At 48.1% G+C, this 15,950-nt stretch overlaps 2 protein-coding genes and 1 long non-coding RNA gene across 13 annotated transcripts in view; 1 reads left to right on the plus strand and 2 right to left on the minus strand.

Moving 5' to 3' along the window:
- On the plus strand, positions 271 to 15,697 carry LOC102157897. The gene is made up of 3 exons (XR_002343500.1): positions 271 to 1,193; positions 1,419 to 1,550; positions 15,413 to 15,697. It is a non-coding gene; the product is annotated as an uncharacterized LOC102157897 (long non-coding RNA).
- On the minus strand, positions 3,841 to 7,949 carry OLFML3 (olfactomedin like 3). 3 transcript variants are annotated; one of them, XM_021090022.1, is made up of 3 exons: positions 6,463 to 7,949; positions 5,470 to 6,112; positions 3,841 to 5,145 (listed from the first exon to the last, which is right to left on the minus strand). In XM_021090022.1, the coding sequence occupies exons 2-3, from the start codon at positions 5,687 to 5,689 to the stop codon at positions 4,325 to 4,327; spliced, it is 1,041 nt and encodes a 346-aa protein (XP_020945681.1). In that variant the 5' UTR covers positions 5,690 to 6,112; positions 6,463 to 7,949; the 3' UTR covers positions 3,841 to 4,324. The 3 variants fall into 3 exon arrangements, with proteins under 3 accessions (XP_020945681.1, XP_005655478.1, XP_020945682.1); XM_005655421.3 differs by having other exon boundaries at positions 5,470 to 5,758; positions 6,463 to 6,741; XM_021090023.1 differs by having other exon boundaries at positions 5,470 to 6,040; positions 6,463 to 6,634.
- Positions 7,813 to 15,950, minus strand: part of HIPK1 (homeodomain interacting protein kinase 1) — a 56,165-nt gene continuing 48,027 nt past the window's right edge. For 2 of the 9 annotated variants that reach the window (XM_021090012.1, XM_021090010.1), the window contains exons 15-16: positions 14,129 to 14,259; positions 8,272 to 13,055 (exon numbers count right to left, since the gene is read on the minus strand). In XM_021090012.1, coding sequence (XP_020945671.1) covers positions 12,567 to 13,055; positions 14,129 to 14,259 — 620 coding nt within the window. In that variant the 3' untranslated portion in view covers positions 8,272 to 12,566. Of the gene's footprint in view, positions 7,999 to 8,271; positions 13,949 to 14,128; positions 14,260 to 15,950 lie in introns of those variants that run through there. The other 7 variants (XM_021090011.1, XM_021090009.1, XM_021090014.1 and 4 more) reach the window with 5 other exon arrangements.

Consider the following 15,950-nt stretch of genomic DNA (forward strand, 5'->3'; position numbering starts at 1 on the left):
AGTTGGGTTTGGGTTGTAGGAAACAGAAACCCACTCATCTTAACTTGAGCAAAGAAATAATTTAAGAAAAGCAAACAATGGTGTTCCCATTGTGGCTCATCAGAAGTGAATCAGACCAGCATCCAAGAGGACGCAGGTTCGATCCCTGGCCTCGCTCAGTGGGTTAAGGATCCAGCGTTGCTGTGGCTGTGGTGTAGGCCGGCAGCTGTAGCTCCGATTTGCCCCTAGCCTAAGTTCCCTATGCTGCAGGTTCGGCCCTAAAAAAACAAAAAAAAAAAATTAAAAAATAAAAAGACAAAAAACAAAAGCAACAAGAAAAAGGAGTGTTTATTTTAGGGATTCAGGCATTTTGTAGAACCCAAGGGTAGAAATGTACCATAAGCCCAGGAGGGCTAGTTTAAGATGGGACATGCACACTGGCCCCATCAGCCGCCCTCTCACTCCCGCCTCTGCTTCTGCCTGGGTCTCCTCACCCTTTTCCTTCTACAGTCTGGCTCTGGCTCTGGCTCTGCGCAGGAGGGCAAAAGATGCTTTCTCAGATCTAAAGAGCTCTGATCTGCAATTCTAAAGCCCTGGGAGAAAGAATCTGATTTGCTCCTCTTGGGCCCCGCAGCTCTGGACAGGGAATAAGGGTCCATGCTCAGAGAAGGTGAAGTCTGGGTGGCTGGGCAGACCCCAGAGGTCATGCCGGAGTGTTCTGGAATGTGTCCAACTCCAGATATTGTCAGAACCCATGTTCCGGAGGGAGGGTGCTGAGAGGTCTTCGTTTTTAACTTCCTCATTCCGCCCTTTAAAGTAGAACATTGGCTTCCACATTTATAATTCTTCTGTGGAGTTATTAAATCCATAAATAAAGATTTAATCTTTTAAGCTCTGCATCGTGAGAGCAGAAGAGCAGGCAGAGGAGAGCTGACCAGCCTTGGAGGCCAGGATAGCAAAGGAGGAAGCGGCTGGGCTGCTGGGGCAGAGGAGCAGGCAAGGCTGCCGCGGTGGAGAGGAGCAAAGGGCAGAAGGACGGCCCCTGCCCTCTGGCTGAAGGAACAGAAGAGCCCTCCTGGGGCAGAAACCACCCTGCCGAGGCAGCCACAGAGAGGCTAGACCGCAGGCCCTAAGGAGACCTATCCTGCAGGCTGGGAGGAATACCAGGACAGTCTCAACAGCTCTCCAAACAGACATGTTTTGACCTTGAGCAGGTAGAGAAACGGGGAGCAGTGGCCGGGGATGCTCCCAGGAGTCTCGGGGAAGGGGCGCCTATCCAAGGAGGAGAGTGAGAAGGAATCCAGAAAATCCGAGTCTGGAGAAAGAGGAAGAGAGAAAGGGCTCTGGCTCCTATTGAGCTCAGAGCCTAATCCCAGAGGCGGCAGTGACAGCTGAATCAACATCTTCATTCCTGACATCTCTGCCCTCTCCCTCCCCAGCATCCCGGGCTCAGACATTGGCTCAGGTTCCTTGACGAAGACGGCGAGAGGAACACGGTTTTTCTGGCAGACAGATGCAAGGACCAGCACGGGCAGGAGAGGATACTGAGAACAAAGAGGACAGCTGGGAAGGTACGGCGGGAAACCCTACGGGCAGAGTGGGGGGTCAAGGGAGCCCCGAGACCTTGCCCAGTGATGGAGAGGCGACGCCTGGGCCAGAGATGTGGCGGACAGCTGTCCCCACAGCAGCAGGCCCTCCTGCTTCTTCATGCCGGTCCCACAGCCCCTTCCCTGGCTCTCAACTGTCTCGGGGCCAGCTGTCAGGAGCAGACGTGGAACTTCTCCTTGGGCTCGTAGCCCCTCTTTCCCCCACCAGGGCCTCAGCTTTCCAGTCTTCTGTTCAGCCCAAACCAGAGGCTGTAGCCTTTTTCTGCCACGTAAGGTGTTACGGAGGGTCTGAGAAGGGGCGGTGAGGCTGTTTCTTGGTGATAGGATTCAGCTACCGAGGCTGTCTCCTCGAGCAGCGGATAATTTAGTTTAATGAATTTAGACAGTTCACTGGATCTGCCCACAGAGTTCCACTCACCTCCTAAAACACGTCCAAAATAGCACTAGCTATTGTACACCAGCCAAAAAGGCAAAAAGCGAAGTAAGAAATGACAAGGCCCCAGAGATTCCTGCCCTTTCAGAAAAGTCTGAGTGAACTTTTCCCACGAAATTGTAAAGGGGGGTGGGCATGCTCTTTCCCTCTCGCCACGGAACCAGGCAAAGGAAGCTGCCCCAGAGGCGGCACATGCCTTGGAAGGGAAGGACGCGCTGTTAGCAGGTGCTCCTCGCACGGATGTCACCGACACAGTCTGGGAAGCTGTTCCCTCCCCGGGGTCGTCAAAACGCCAATTTTTTTTTTCTTCCGGTGTTTGGTGCTTTTTCAAGATACCTCTCCAGACACGACCTCGCCCTTCAGCAGCTCACGGTCAGACACTGACAATATGGTGTCGCACGAGGAAGCTGCCCCTCCCCACGTGCGCATGCGCACACGCCCCCCCCGAGGCTGGACACCCCCCCCCCGCCCCGTGGCACGGCTGCCACCGAGAACTCCCTCCTTCCTCCACTCCTTTCCCGTGCACGGTGCGCGGCTGGAGCCAGATGTTCCGTGGGCAGACCCCTCCGTGGGCTGACAGGCGGTGATTACTGCTGCCAGCCCCACATTAGAGAGAACTGAATGGGTGCGAGCCCCCTCCCGCCCCGGGCTCCCGACAAAGCTCGTTTGTGAGGTGCTGCGCTGCCTTGCTTTGCCCCTGCCTCCCCAACCTCCAGCAGCTCCGCCTGGGGAGACCAGAAAAGACGACAAAGGGAGGATCTCAGGGCCCTGACTGATCACCCTACCCTGAGTGGAGGAGGAGGGCTGTCCTGGGATGGGGGGATGAGGGGGGAAGACCTGTTCCTTCCCCTCCCCCCTCCCCCCCCCCCCCCCCCCGGATCAATAACCAGGACTCCCAGGGCTGCCTGACATCAGCACACTGTCAAAATGCTGGATCTTGTCCACCAGCCTGCCTTGCTCCTGGGCGTTGGACGTGAGGTTGAGGCTGGAGTGGGGCCTGGTACAGAGCTCAGCAGATTCCTAGAGGCGGGAGTCCAAAGCCCGGGCTTCCTCCTCCTGCCCCTTCTTCCTTCCCCAGAAGGCCTTCTGCATTTCCAGACCCAAGGCCAGAGTGATAGGCAGGAGAGGGTTAAGTCTCCTAGACAGACTGCAGCCAGGTGCCAGGCCTGGGGTTAGGAAGGTGGGAATGAGGAAGGGGCGAGAGGGATGTGCTGGGAAACTGGCTAGACTAACGTTTGGGACTTGGTCACTGCCCCTCCTCCTTGCCCAAACCGCAGACACCGTGGCAGCAGGAAAATCAGAGTGGTTCAGACCAGGCACGATTGTGCAACCTGGCCCTGGGGACGAGCCTGATGCTGGAGATGGGAGTGGGGTTCAGCGTAGGGGGCAGAGTCCAAAGGTGAGACTTCAAGTTCTTACTGAACAACACCCAGGCCCCCGGGCGCTGGTTTCCACACTCGACTATCAGTGGGACTAAAATCCATTTTCTGGTTCAAAACCTCAGAGAATTGGAAGCTCTGCCCTGGGCCCCAGTCTCGTGGCCAGAGGCACGGTGCCACGGGTGGTTCTGGGAGGGCCGCTGCGGACCTCGGTGGGTGTGGAGGGAGGCCTTGCGCCCAACCTCCTCGACTGGCGGGATTCTGCCGCCTCTCCAGGCGCCTCACAGTAAAATCTGTAACCGGAGAAGTCCCCTCTCCCTCAGCAAGGGAGGCCAGCCAAGTCCTTAATGTGGCCTAAAGAGTGGGGATGGGGCGGAGGAGAAGACGGAGGGTCACGGGGAGAAGTCTGATCCGAGGGCTACCCCAAACAAACACAGGCGAGGAGCAGAGGATTTTCCTTTTAATGCAAAATGCCGCAGTACAAACCGAGTCTCGAGTCTCCTTCTTTAGGGCACTGAAGGGAGAAAGGAGAGAGGGGCCGAGTTCAAAGTCTCCTCCCAGCCCTCTCTCCCCTGACTCACACTGTGCAAAAAAGAATCTGTGGCCTGTTCACCAGGGTCGCCCCCCTACAAGGGTCAGAGCTCTGGGTCTGAGTCATCTTTCACTGGCTTGAAATTCTTCGATAGGGGGCAGGAGAGCAGGAATGAATTGCTGCGGGCTTTCTCTCTCTCTCAGCTCCAAAGGGATTCCTCAAGATCTGGAGTCCCATGTGAAATGAGGGGGCAATGAGAGTTTGGTTTCCATTGGCTAAAAAGAGGAGATCTGAATCGCAACTCGCGCACATCTGGAGAATGAGGAGCAGAAACTTTGGGAGGGATAGAAATGGATGGAGGCGAAGGAGATTCAGAAAACAAAGACCAGCTCCCTCACACTTCTTCCTCTTTCTTCCTCATCTCCAGCTTATAGACAATCTGGTAGCCATCATCCCAGGCGTAGAGCTGGCGCTCTCGGGGGTTATAGCGGAGGCTGGCATGGGCACCATATCGGCGGGGGAAATAAGGCAGTGCTGCCCTCTCAGGGGTCAGGGTGCCGCTGGCATCAAAGGAGCACTGGATGCGGGCCCGACTGGCCGGGCGAGTATTATAGACGACATACAGGGTCCCACAGATGACAAAGGCAGCCTCCGCATTCTCTCTGGGACACGGCGTGTCCCACTGCTGCTCTGTGTCCAGTGTCTGTGGGTCTAACTTGGCCAGACACAGGTGCCTGTCATCCTCCCGGGTGGCATAGACAGCCCAAAGGCCCTCCTCATCAGCCGCCAGGTCTATGTACGTGTCTGCCGTCAGCCCGTACGGGGGGATCAAACCCTCTGCTGGGAACACCGAACTGTCCACCACTGTGCGGTTTGCCAGGTGGAATTTGATGAGCTGCAAAGTGTTCTCCAAGTCACCACCCCCGCCGGGTCCTCCAGGGGGCCTCCGGGCATAATAAAGAAAGCCACCATATACCAGCTGGCCCGTGCCTACCCAGGGGAAGGGCACCCGGATTCGGGAAGCTTTCCGGGCAGCCATGGCAAGGGTGAAGTCACGCAGCCTTGGGAAGACAAAGGCCGTGTCATTCTGGGTCCCATCTAACACGAAGATCTTCTCTGTGGGCCCCAGTGGATCCTTGGTCCATAGACCAGCTGGGCCACCGAACCGCTTCAGGATCTTCATTGATCTCACCTGAGAGATTGTGTAGCCACAGTCTGGTGGGAAAGGAGAAAAGTACAGGACAAGGAAACACAGGCACGAGTTAGATGCTCACTGCAGGAACCCCCCACGGTGGGCCATTCGGAGAAGAGAAGGCATTTGCCCCGTGGACGCCTCCACTCTTACGGAGGCCGGGGAAAAAGCGCACCACAGAGGCTTGGGTCCCCAGAAACTCTCCTTAACAAACCTGACACCACAGATTTCCCTAAGAGATTCCAGAAGACAGAGCTCAAGGGACCGGGACACGGAGGAAAGAAAAGGGAAAGAGCCAAGGACGAGTAAAGGTACTGAGTGTCAGGAGCCTGTTTGAGATCACTTACCTGTCACCATGTCGTACTTCTCATTTCTTCTTCTGCCCTTGCCTTTGGTCCCAGGGCCTCCGGTCACCTTCTCATCAACCTCCACACAGGGTGAGGCTGGGTTCTGGGTCTCCAGATAGTCCACCTCCCGCTCCAGACGGTCCACTCTCCCCGCAATGGTGTCAGCCTCAGTTCTCAGCGCCTCCCGCTCCTTCTCGGCCACCTCCAGCAGCGGCAGCATCTTGTTCTTGAAGTCGCGCAGCTCAGCAGCGTGCCGACTACTCTGGTCTTGGCACTGGGCCAGCCGTTCCTGAAGGGACGACGGGGTAGCAGGAGGGAGGGCTGAAGGGTTACAGCTCCCAGGCAGGGAGAGGCCCAACCAGGGAGTTGGGAACAGGGAAAAGTACAAACTCAGCCAGGCATCAACATCCCCTTCAACCCCCACCGAAAGGAAACCAAATGTTCAGAGATGCTAAATGTGCAGAGAGCCCGGCTGAGATTCACCAAGGCCCCGTCTCCACGTCTGTCCTTCAGCCCGCGTTCTGTGAGCAGGGCCACTGAGTCTTCTGAGCCTCTGGGGCAGTCTGAGCGCCTGAGGGTGAGAAGGGGTCTCAGCTCCATTATACAAGCCTCCTCTCAGGAATAGGCTGCTACAGACTTCAAACTGTTGAAAAGGCAGAAAGTTGCAGATTCGCTGAGAACTTCCAACTTTCACAGAATCATCAGCTCAGCCTGAAATGCACCCGCACAACCCTAGCTCTCATTTCTACTCTGTTCCCTTATCCCATCTAACCCCAGGGGTAAAATGCAAAGGTCTCTGCTCTGGAATTGCCCTATGCATGTGGGGGAAGAGGAGGGCTTGCCATTTTGAAGGTCCTCTTATTAAAAGAGGGAGTTTTCTGTAGGTTCTTACAGAGCCCTAACTAGTCATCCCCAGATCCCCGACAAACTGGGCAAATCAACAGAAGCTGTGGAATCCTTCCAGGCGGGGCCAGGAGAGAAGGAGTCACTTACCTCTAAAGCAGCTAGTCGGCGTTCCATGTACTCCACAAGGTGCTGCTGCTGTCCTTGAATGGGTCCCGACCACGACAAAAGGACCAGGATGAGGACAGGAGTGCGGGGCCCCATGGCAGCGGGAGAGCAGGGCCCGGCAGCGTGCAGTCGTGCGGCCAGCCTCCTCCACTCTAGCGGGCGGCGCGGCTAGCTTTGGAGGCGGGCTGGGGGCGGTGCCTCCTCTCTTTCTGGATCTCCCAGTCTCCCTCACTACTCTGGAATGCTTTCAGTCTCCTTACGGGCCGCCACCCCCTCCCTTCCGCCTGGATTGATCAAACACAGATGGCCCTGTTACAGAGAAGCCAGAAGCCTTAACCACCTCCCGCCTGGGCTGGTAGGCTCCCCAGAAGAAGGGAAGGAGATTGGAAACCCCAGGGCAAAGGCCTTCTGGGCAGTCACCAAGGAAAAGATGCTAGCAGCAGGAGGCAGAGGCCCCAGAGAAAACAGCAAACTCTGTTCCTGTTTCAGAATGCTCCCAGTGCTGAATGAAGAAACATCCTTCATTAATTCCTTCCTTTACCGGCAATAAAATAGTGTGAATTGTTTTCTGCCTTTAGTGGAAGCCGGAAGCAGGGGTGATGAGGGTTATGGGGAAGAGATGGGAAAAAAGGCCTTGGAGGTCGTCTGTACTACCTCTTCTAGAGCTCATTGGCGCCACCTTGTGCTAAATAAGCACCTGATGTCATCTCAGGATTAACAGGGAAACCAAGGCTTAGACTTCACCTCTTGAGGAAAATTTTCCACAAAGCAAGCCAAGTAGATTGAATTTACAGGGATTTTCATGATTAAAATGCAGCCTTCCCCATGGGGCTATTCAATTATTTATGAGGGCTATCTCAATCTCTCTCTGATTTAGCCTAAGAGAATGTAATTGAAATAAACAATTATATAAAAAAAAGCCCAAAAATAGGTCATTGAGAAATGAGTAAATTAATTCTTGATTATCTAGACGTGAGACTGACAGCAGAGCTTTTCTATATATAGTCTTCCTTTGCCTGAAATCATCTATGCATATTCTCTTACCAAACTTGGGGAGTGTTGAGTGAGTTCACATTAATTTTACACTCATCTATTTAGGGGGAAAAAAATCAGAAAAACATGTTGAGTCTAAATCAAAATAAATGCATTCTGACTTCCCTACCAATAGGAGAGAAGAGATTATGGATCATTTCTCTTGGTTATGGCCCCAAAGGGCCTTTCTAAATGTTTCTCATTTCCATATCCAAAGTAGGACTGCAGGAGCCAGCCCAAAATGAATTAATGGCCACCGTAAGGTACCCTTGTCCTAAAACACATGCATCAAAAGAATTCAAACAAACACAGCATTTATTCAGAGACCTGCAGTGAATGAAGCTCTAATTCCTTATCAGGAGAAATTTTACTCACTTTAATCAAGAGAAATCTGATCAGATGTCCTTCTCCTCTGGGAAAAAAATAGTATCTTCTTGTGGTTATTCTTATTTTCATTCTGCTACTTTAGATGTCTGGTGGAACATGCTAGGAGGCAAAGTTTAATTACAACCAGTGTGAGAAGTCTGTGCCTCTTTCAGAGGGCCAGATCCAGATGATCTTAAGTTAGGGCCCTGGACGCTCCATTCTTGGGAAGCGTCCTCTACCGACCCCTATTCATTTCTGCGTGGAGATCTGTATGAAGAATGAATTTGCCTCTAACACTCTACTGAGGTTCAGATGCAATGGACCTGGCCATTCCAAAGATGCCTATTACCGACCCTTTGGAACACTTACAACAGAAATCAAAGAGAGCCACTTGAATCAGAAAATTTATCCATTTTATTGATGCATTGCAATTGCTCTACATTTTACCATATTATGTAGAAAATACTGAAAATACAAGCTACTTTGTAAAACTAAAGACAAACATTGAATCCAAAGATAAACTATGTTTTACACAATGGACCCTTTTCCCATAGTTAGTATTAAATTTTAAATATCTATTTCCTTTGTTAAAATGATTATTTTACATACTCCCTAAGTACATCTGCATTACAAACAAAGCTCAGTAATTCTCAGAAACTGTTTCTAGAGGCTTGTTGTAAAAGGAAGCGCACAACCGGAAAAGGGAGAAAGCAAAAAAAGTTTAAATCGCACACAATAACTAGCATATCAAATACATTTAATAAAGTTGGAATTCCATTGCAATATCAAGGGTTCAAAGCAGAAATACTAACAATACATATAATGTACATAAAATGTACTGCTACATGTAGTGAGATTATTTTTCAAGCTGAATCAAAACCACACATTATATAAAGTTTAGCAACAAACAACCATGTAGACATGCTGCACCATCCATCAGTTTAAAAAAAAAAAAAATCGAAATAGGAAGCAGGCTTGGGTCATTCCTGTCACTGAGAGGCAATTTCATTTCCTATCCTAAAATAAATCACCCTAACCAGTGGGTTTTGCATAATAATGCTGAAGAAAACACACACTACTGTGCTTGCCTGGCTCTAGGCAGTCAAGCTCAGCCCCTCTAGTGGAGGACGATGGATGGTCACAACTGTTTAAGTGGAGTTATTCCTGGGCCTGGGGATTTTAGCTGAGCACTGACTGTAGTATCACTTCCTGGAAGCGACTGAAAACTCTGGAATGATCTAGTGTCCTGCTGAGCCTAGAGTGGCTGTACCTAACCCTTCCCACTTCCTCTCTCACCCCGAAGGGGAGAAGTTGGAAATACAAATTCTGAGAGGACCTAAAGCCTTAAGCTGATCTGAGGTCAGGCCACTGTGACCTGGGCCAGATGCTCACTTAATTCCAGGGGCTTCCCCCATCCTGTCAGGGCCAGTAATGTTAAGCCCCAGGGACAGGCTCTAAAGCCACACTGAGCACATATACACAGACATGGGTGGATGTTTTTATCTTGGTAAGTCTGAAATGCCAATTTGCAAACTAAGACTGAAAATGTTTAAAATTCTTAAAGCCACACATTGCTAGTAAGGTGATTAAGGTAACAATACAAGCTCTTGGTATTGTCTTCTCCCTGTGAAGACTCCTATCTTAAGTGGTATCCACTCATTGGACTGGGGGTGGGGAGGGGTGGGTAGGAGTGGAGTGTTTTGTGGTGTTTTTTTTTTTTTTTTTTTTTTTTTTTTCCTGCATCTCATTTCTTACAAAAACAACAAATCTTATCCCTTGTAGAAGAAAGATAAGGAACAAAAAATGTTTCCATCAGAAACTAGATCTGTCTTTGAGCAAGAAAATGAGAATGTGCTTGGCAAAAAGAGACACAAAGATCACACACGCTGACCAGAAAACTATGTAATACTAGTGACAGAAACTATACAAACTGCTTGGGTATCTTGACCAATAATGCTGAAAACACAACTCAATATAATGATAAAAAATATATATAGAAAACGCCGACATGTTCCTGGTCGGCTGTACTGACTATCTGTCCCCTCTTGAAAGCCCTTCCTACTTACAATGAAGATATTCCAAATACCTTGACAGCTCCTCGGTGTTCAACCTGGTACAGAGCTTGCTGACCAGGCTCCATGAAATCTCCCATCTCCATCCTGCACCTCCTTGACACCATCTTTACAAAGAACCAGTCCTAGACTTATCCCTCAAATATATAACTTTCAGTTCAGATGGAACACGTTTAGATCTCAGGGTTAACCTTCTTCCCCTAAATCTTTCACGGGCAGGAACTTCGCCATCCCTAGTGCCCTCTACCTGACCCAGATCCGAGCAGGAGCTGAGAGTACAAGGACAATTTCACAATTTGAAGGGCCCCAAGAATCCACAGTTGTTACAAAGAAACCTCAAGAGCCCAATGACTCAACAGGCTTTGGTTCCTTCTCGATATTCTTCACCGGCTAAGAAACCTTTCTGTGAGTTCCCTGTCACCAGCGGCATCACAAAACTCTTCCTCATAGCATGGGGACGTGGTAAGCAATACAACAGGCTCTTTGGTATAAACACATCTGTTACATGTTTTGTCAACAAGCAAATATTTTACTAGGAATGTCAACTATTTGCAGGAAGGACTGCCACATGGAATAAAGGAAAAAATAAATCTCATCTAAAAGTGATTGCACATACTTAAAAAAATGCATATTTAATATTGGCTTGACTCCTCTCACCTGCTTCCCAAATTCTCACAGAAGCAAGGTAGCAACGCACAGTGAGAGAGCCACGTGGGGAAAATGCTTCTGTGAGAACTCAGCTGAGACTCCAACATGGAAAGGGGTAGAGGTGACAGTAAAAAAGAGAAGCTGCTGTTTTTATTTTTCACTGTCGGCAGGGAAACTGAGAACAATGCATATACACAACACAGCTACTAATCAATCCTGTTCTGATAAATCCCAGTGAACAGCTCAGGGTCCACGGGGGCTTGCTGGTCCATCCTAAGGCAAGCTCACTGTAAACTCTATTAACCACTACATTATCATATAAGGCACTACAAGAAGGGAAGGAGGAGAGAAGGAAGGAAGAGACACACACTGAACAACTCCTCACCAGACACACCTGTGCAAAACAATTCCAAGGGTCTCCTCTCCTTGCAGGCAATGCCCCTGCTCACTCAGCACTACAGTAATATGCTCTAATATAGTTGCAATTAGTTCACATACATTCCAACAAGTATCAGTTCATTTTGGTTTAAATACAATGGAGACATCAATCTCATCTCCGGGGGTAACACTGGAGGATCAGATACACACTAAATACACAATTCAAGTGTAATCACTACACATTTGATTACAAATAACATTTTGGGTTAGCAGGAAAAATTGCTTGTTATAGTCTTCTAATCAATATGTACATATTTAATTATGCAAAATATTAAAACACCACCAATTACAAAACTTCTAAAATATTTTTAAATTCAGTAATAAATTTTTAAAATATTTTGCAATTCCTACATGCACTTATTGTGTAAGTCTTAATAAGAGAGCATTCAATTTGCTGCTGGCATACAAAGAAAGCTACTTTAAAGTATAAAAGCTATACACAACGTTCTTATCTGGTGTCAGATTCTCTAGCTTTTGCCCCAAATAAATCACATAGAATGAAGGAAGAGATGAGGCAAAGAGAGAGAGAGGTGTATTACTGAAAATTCATTCTAAATCTTCGGGCAAAGCTCATCAATGCCAGTATCGCATAATACAAAGAGATTTTGCGTATAATAGGTCAATCACCACCATACAATAATAACCACCTTAATGGCTTTTCTAGTAATAAAATTTAAGCTGAATCAGAGAGAAGGACTTTTAAAAAATAATTTAAAAAGAACACACAGGGCTTCATTAAAAAATACCTGATGCTTTCACGGTAGGTATAGATTCTCTCACACACTAAGTTGCCAGCAAATGGTGAGCTGCCTCTTTAACATTACTCTATAATTAACACAGGAGCAACTGAGAGAACCCCAAAAGCAACACAAAGTAGCATGTAACCAGTTTTGCAGAAAATAACAATTTTCCATTAAGTATAATGTCACATGAAAATAAAACTAAAACACTAAATGTCCCATTAGCAAGGGTAAAATCTTCAGGAGAAGTGCGAGATAGTAAAATATAGACTTGTGCAAGTTGCTCTTAAAGTAAGCGATTAAGTCTTGGTTTTTAAATAAGCAGAAAGTAATGATTCTTTCTTTTCTCATTTGTTACCAGATTTCTAGTCTTCCTATCAGCATTGTCCTCTGATCAGCAATTACAATACAATAAAGTTAAATAAAGAGGGGCTTCACTTGTTTTTAAAAGCATTTATAGAAATCAAGTCAAAGAGAGAAAATATTTTTCAAAGGCTAACTTCAGAATGATCTCTCTTCCTGGGTAATTGCAGAAGATGGGCATCTGAACTCTTCCAAATACCAAAAATGCTGTCACAAAAACGAAGAAGTAAAAAATAGGGCAGACTTTGGGAGACTACAACAATGCAGTCAACACTGAGACAGGTTCCCCAGAGAAAAGCCTTCTGCTTCAGTGGGCCCCTGCAGAGCAAGTTGCTGGCTACGGAGTTTCAGGAGAGGGTAAGGGAGGAAGGAGCTCTTCACAGCCCATGATTACGAACTCTGACCCCTCCTCCCTCATGCTCACCAACTACAAGTACGAATACTGGCTGATCTTGGTAGGACTCAGTGGATATCCAGTGTAAATTGCTGAGCCTCGGGAAGACCCAATATAAGACTGGGTGGCAAACTGGTGTTGGTACTGAGCAGGGGCCACGCTGGCAGAAGTGAGGAGACTGGGCCCAACACTGACAGGGACCTGGTGCACCAGAGTGCTAGGGTGGGTGGTATAGGCTGCAGCATGCCTTGAGGAGCCCTGGGGGGAGAAGAGATGAGCAATGGAGCTGGTGGAGCCCAATGCAGCAGCAGAGGTGGGGGCAGCATACGTATACAGGTGAGGCTGGCTTGGCAGGTGAGCAGGGGCTGGGGCGAGGTGTGGGTGGCCCGACGAGTGTAGTGGGCTGCCATGCTGGAAGGCGTAGGGGGCTTGGGAGAGCGGGGCCACAAACGCCTGCTGCCTGCGGGGAGCAGGGTTGCTGCTTCTCTCCTGCGAGGTTGGAGCTGATGATGACTGCTGGTTCTGGAAGGAGGAAGAAGGGAGTGAGGAATGTGGAGATCACTCTGGTTCAGGGGACCAAAGGCCAATATGAGAGCTGAAGTTCTAACTTATACTGCTTCCGGGCTGCCACAGCACAGAATCCCCCCAGCTGGCAATGCTGTCAGAAGTCAGCCAGCCATCTCTCTGCCCCTTAGAAGAAGAGATCCTAACCCAGCCCAGATAGCAGAAAGCTTGCTCTCAAGTTTGACAGAGAAAGGGAGAAATCAAGAGTTCACAGGGTTATTATCCACTCCTGCACATGAATAACTGTTGACTCAACTCACCCTATTCTGGCGTCAGTGACTTTGAATTTTTCCTAACCTTTCTTCCTTGCCATTGTTTTCTTTTGTTCTCCTCTAAGTTCTTCATATCCCTCTTCAACTGTGGAGCCTAAAACCCTAACTCGAACTTACATTTGCACTTGCATGTGCTTCCTCTCTCTCACGCACATAGCACACACACAGTTACACCCTCATATTTACACTTTCTCACTACTGGTAGACGTCGTTCAAGCACCAGAATTTTAGCTGAGCAAAAAGTGAACACAAATAGAACAGTGACTGACCCAACCCCATCAAAGGAACAGATGGGAGGGAAACACCCCAAGTCCCAGACTCAAGCAACATGTAGGACTAGAACCAGTTAAGTGGCCAGAAAGCTTTTCGCTGTCTCTTGCCTCAAGTAAACAGTGTAAGGCTCAGAGCTATGACCTGGGCAATAAAGGAAGAGAATCTGTCTCAATGCATGTGGTGGTATGGAGCTAGGCACGGACTAAAGCATCTTAGGCTCTTTCTAAATTCCAGATATTTCTCTAATCTTCCAGGACGGATTAGGGAGGTCTGATAGAAATCCTGGAGATTACATCCTGAGCGCACCTGAGAGGGAAAGAAGAGACACAGCACATGCAGATATGACGCAGGCCACAAAACACCAAACTGTGTGACACCAAAGGGGCTTCATTTGGCTTTATTCAGCGATCCAGCCAGAAGCAGGGTTCTCCAGAGAGTAACAATAGGGGGGGCCCCAAACAGAAGGCAGCAGCCCCTAGCTCTTACCTGGCTAAGGTTGAGTGGCTGTGCTGCGCTGGTCCCCCCGCGTTGCGCTCGATACCCTGTGGGGGTGATACAACATCCAGATGACTGCCCACTCACTGAAGCCACTGGCTTGGTCTTACTGCTCAGGAGACCTAAAAGAGGGTCAAAGGCCTTAGTTATGAGCAGACATGGGCATCATATTAATCAGCCCATGTTTGTATGAGGTTTGCAAGAATTAAGGTTTCATGTATATTTCATTTCTTCAATCGCATTACACCAGAAAAACAAAAACTGTTACTATTTCTTTTCTGTCTTGCTACAAAACTCCATAAAGGATCTTCAAAAGGTTTTGCTGCAGTAAATATTACCTAATCTCCTATAATGTGGAAGGTACTATTAGAAATACAAACACAGGAGTTTGCCGTCATGGCTCAGTGGTTAACGAACTCGACCAATGTCCATGAGGACGTGCATTCGAACCCTGGCCTTGCTCAGTGGGTTAAGGATCACGGCATTGTGGTTAGGTCACAGACTCGGCTCAGATCCCAAGTTCCTGTGCCTGTGGCGCAGGCCAGCAGCTACAGCTCCGATTTGACCCCTAGCCTGGGAACCTCCATATGGCGCAGGTTCGGCCCTAAATAGACAAAAGACCAAAAAATATATATATATTAAAAACAAGTAAGACTCCCAAGGATACTTGGAAGGGGTTAAGTAAGTATAGAAATGACAATGTGAAGCCGAGTAAAATACTGGTAACACTCAGGACATTTAAGTGTCAAAGGGGTTTAAAGGAAGGCAAGATTGTAACTTGTTGGGCATTCACTGTCTTTAGATTATAAGCAAGTGCATGGTAATTGAATATAAGCATGATCATTATTCAACTTTTTGTTTCCCTCTGTGGTCCCACTAAGACAACTGGAGCATTTATTCAGTGACTGGTGGAGTAGCCTGTTTTCTTTGGACCCAATGGGGAACAGAGCTGCTAACAATGCCGCTCAGTAGCCTGGCTTCAGGAAGTTTTGCCTTGTCTGCAGTGGAACAGCTGTCTACTTCTGGGGAGGGGAACCACACATCACCTTCAAACTAGAACCATGTTTATGTCTCTAGCAGTAATATAATCCAGAATAAAACATTAACTTATAAAAATATGTAATAGACAGCTATACTGATGCCAAAAATTCATGCTCCGCTTCTTTGGTGTATATATAGAGTTGCCACTGGAAAGGAGATGTCCAGACAAGGGCTATGTTTCCTGGGCCCTCTTGCGTCTATAGGGGCCACATGATGAGTTTTCACTATTTCTAGGGCTGAAGAGGTTAAAGACTACGTGCCTCCTCCAAACTTTCTCTTCCTGATTGGATGCTGAGAAGTCCAAGGCTCTGATCCTTAACTCCCTGCCGCCCTACCAACCAGGAGCACCTGCACTGGGAACTTATGTGAGTAAGAAATAAACTTCTATTATGTTAAGCCAGGAAAACTAGGGCTAGTTACCAAATAACTGAAGCAGGGCACCTAAATCCAGTACCTCACAGAAAAAAAAAGATGGAGGTAGTCAGGTTAATAATAAAACCCACAAACACATCAATGTATATATACCACTGGGTGAGAAAAGATCTACAGTACATGCTGTTTTTTTAAAAAAAAACTTTTGTACTTTTAATATTATCATTTCTTTTCCATTTTTGGATTGTCAAATTTGAATCACTTGTAGCAAAAAAAAAAAAAAAAAATTGCCCAATTCCCCCTGTCATACAACAGATGTCTTATCCACCTTCTCCCATCAACAGGGAGTGTATTTCTGAGACTACAAGCTAATTTTATATTAACCCAAGCAAAATAAGCA

The sequence above is a fragment of the Sus scrofa genome, chromosome 4 (genome assembly GCF_000003025.6).
Source record: "Sus scrofa isolate TJ Tabasco breed Duroc chromosome 4, Sscrofa11.1, whole genome shotgun sequence".
NCBI classification, from domain to species: domain Eukaryota; kingdom Metazoa; phylum Chordata; class Mammalia; order Artiodactyla; family Suidae; genus Sus; species Sus scrofa.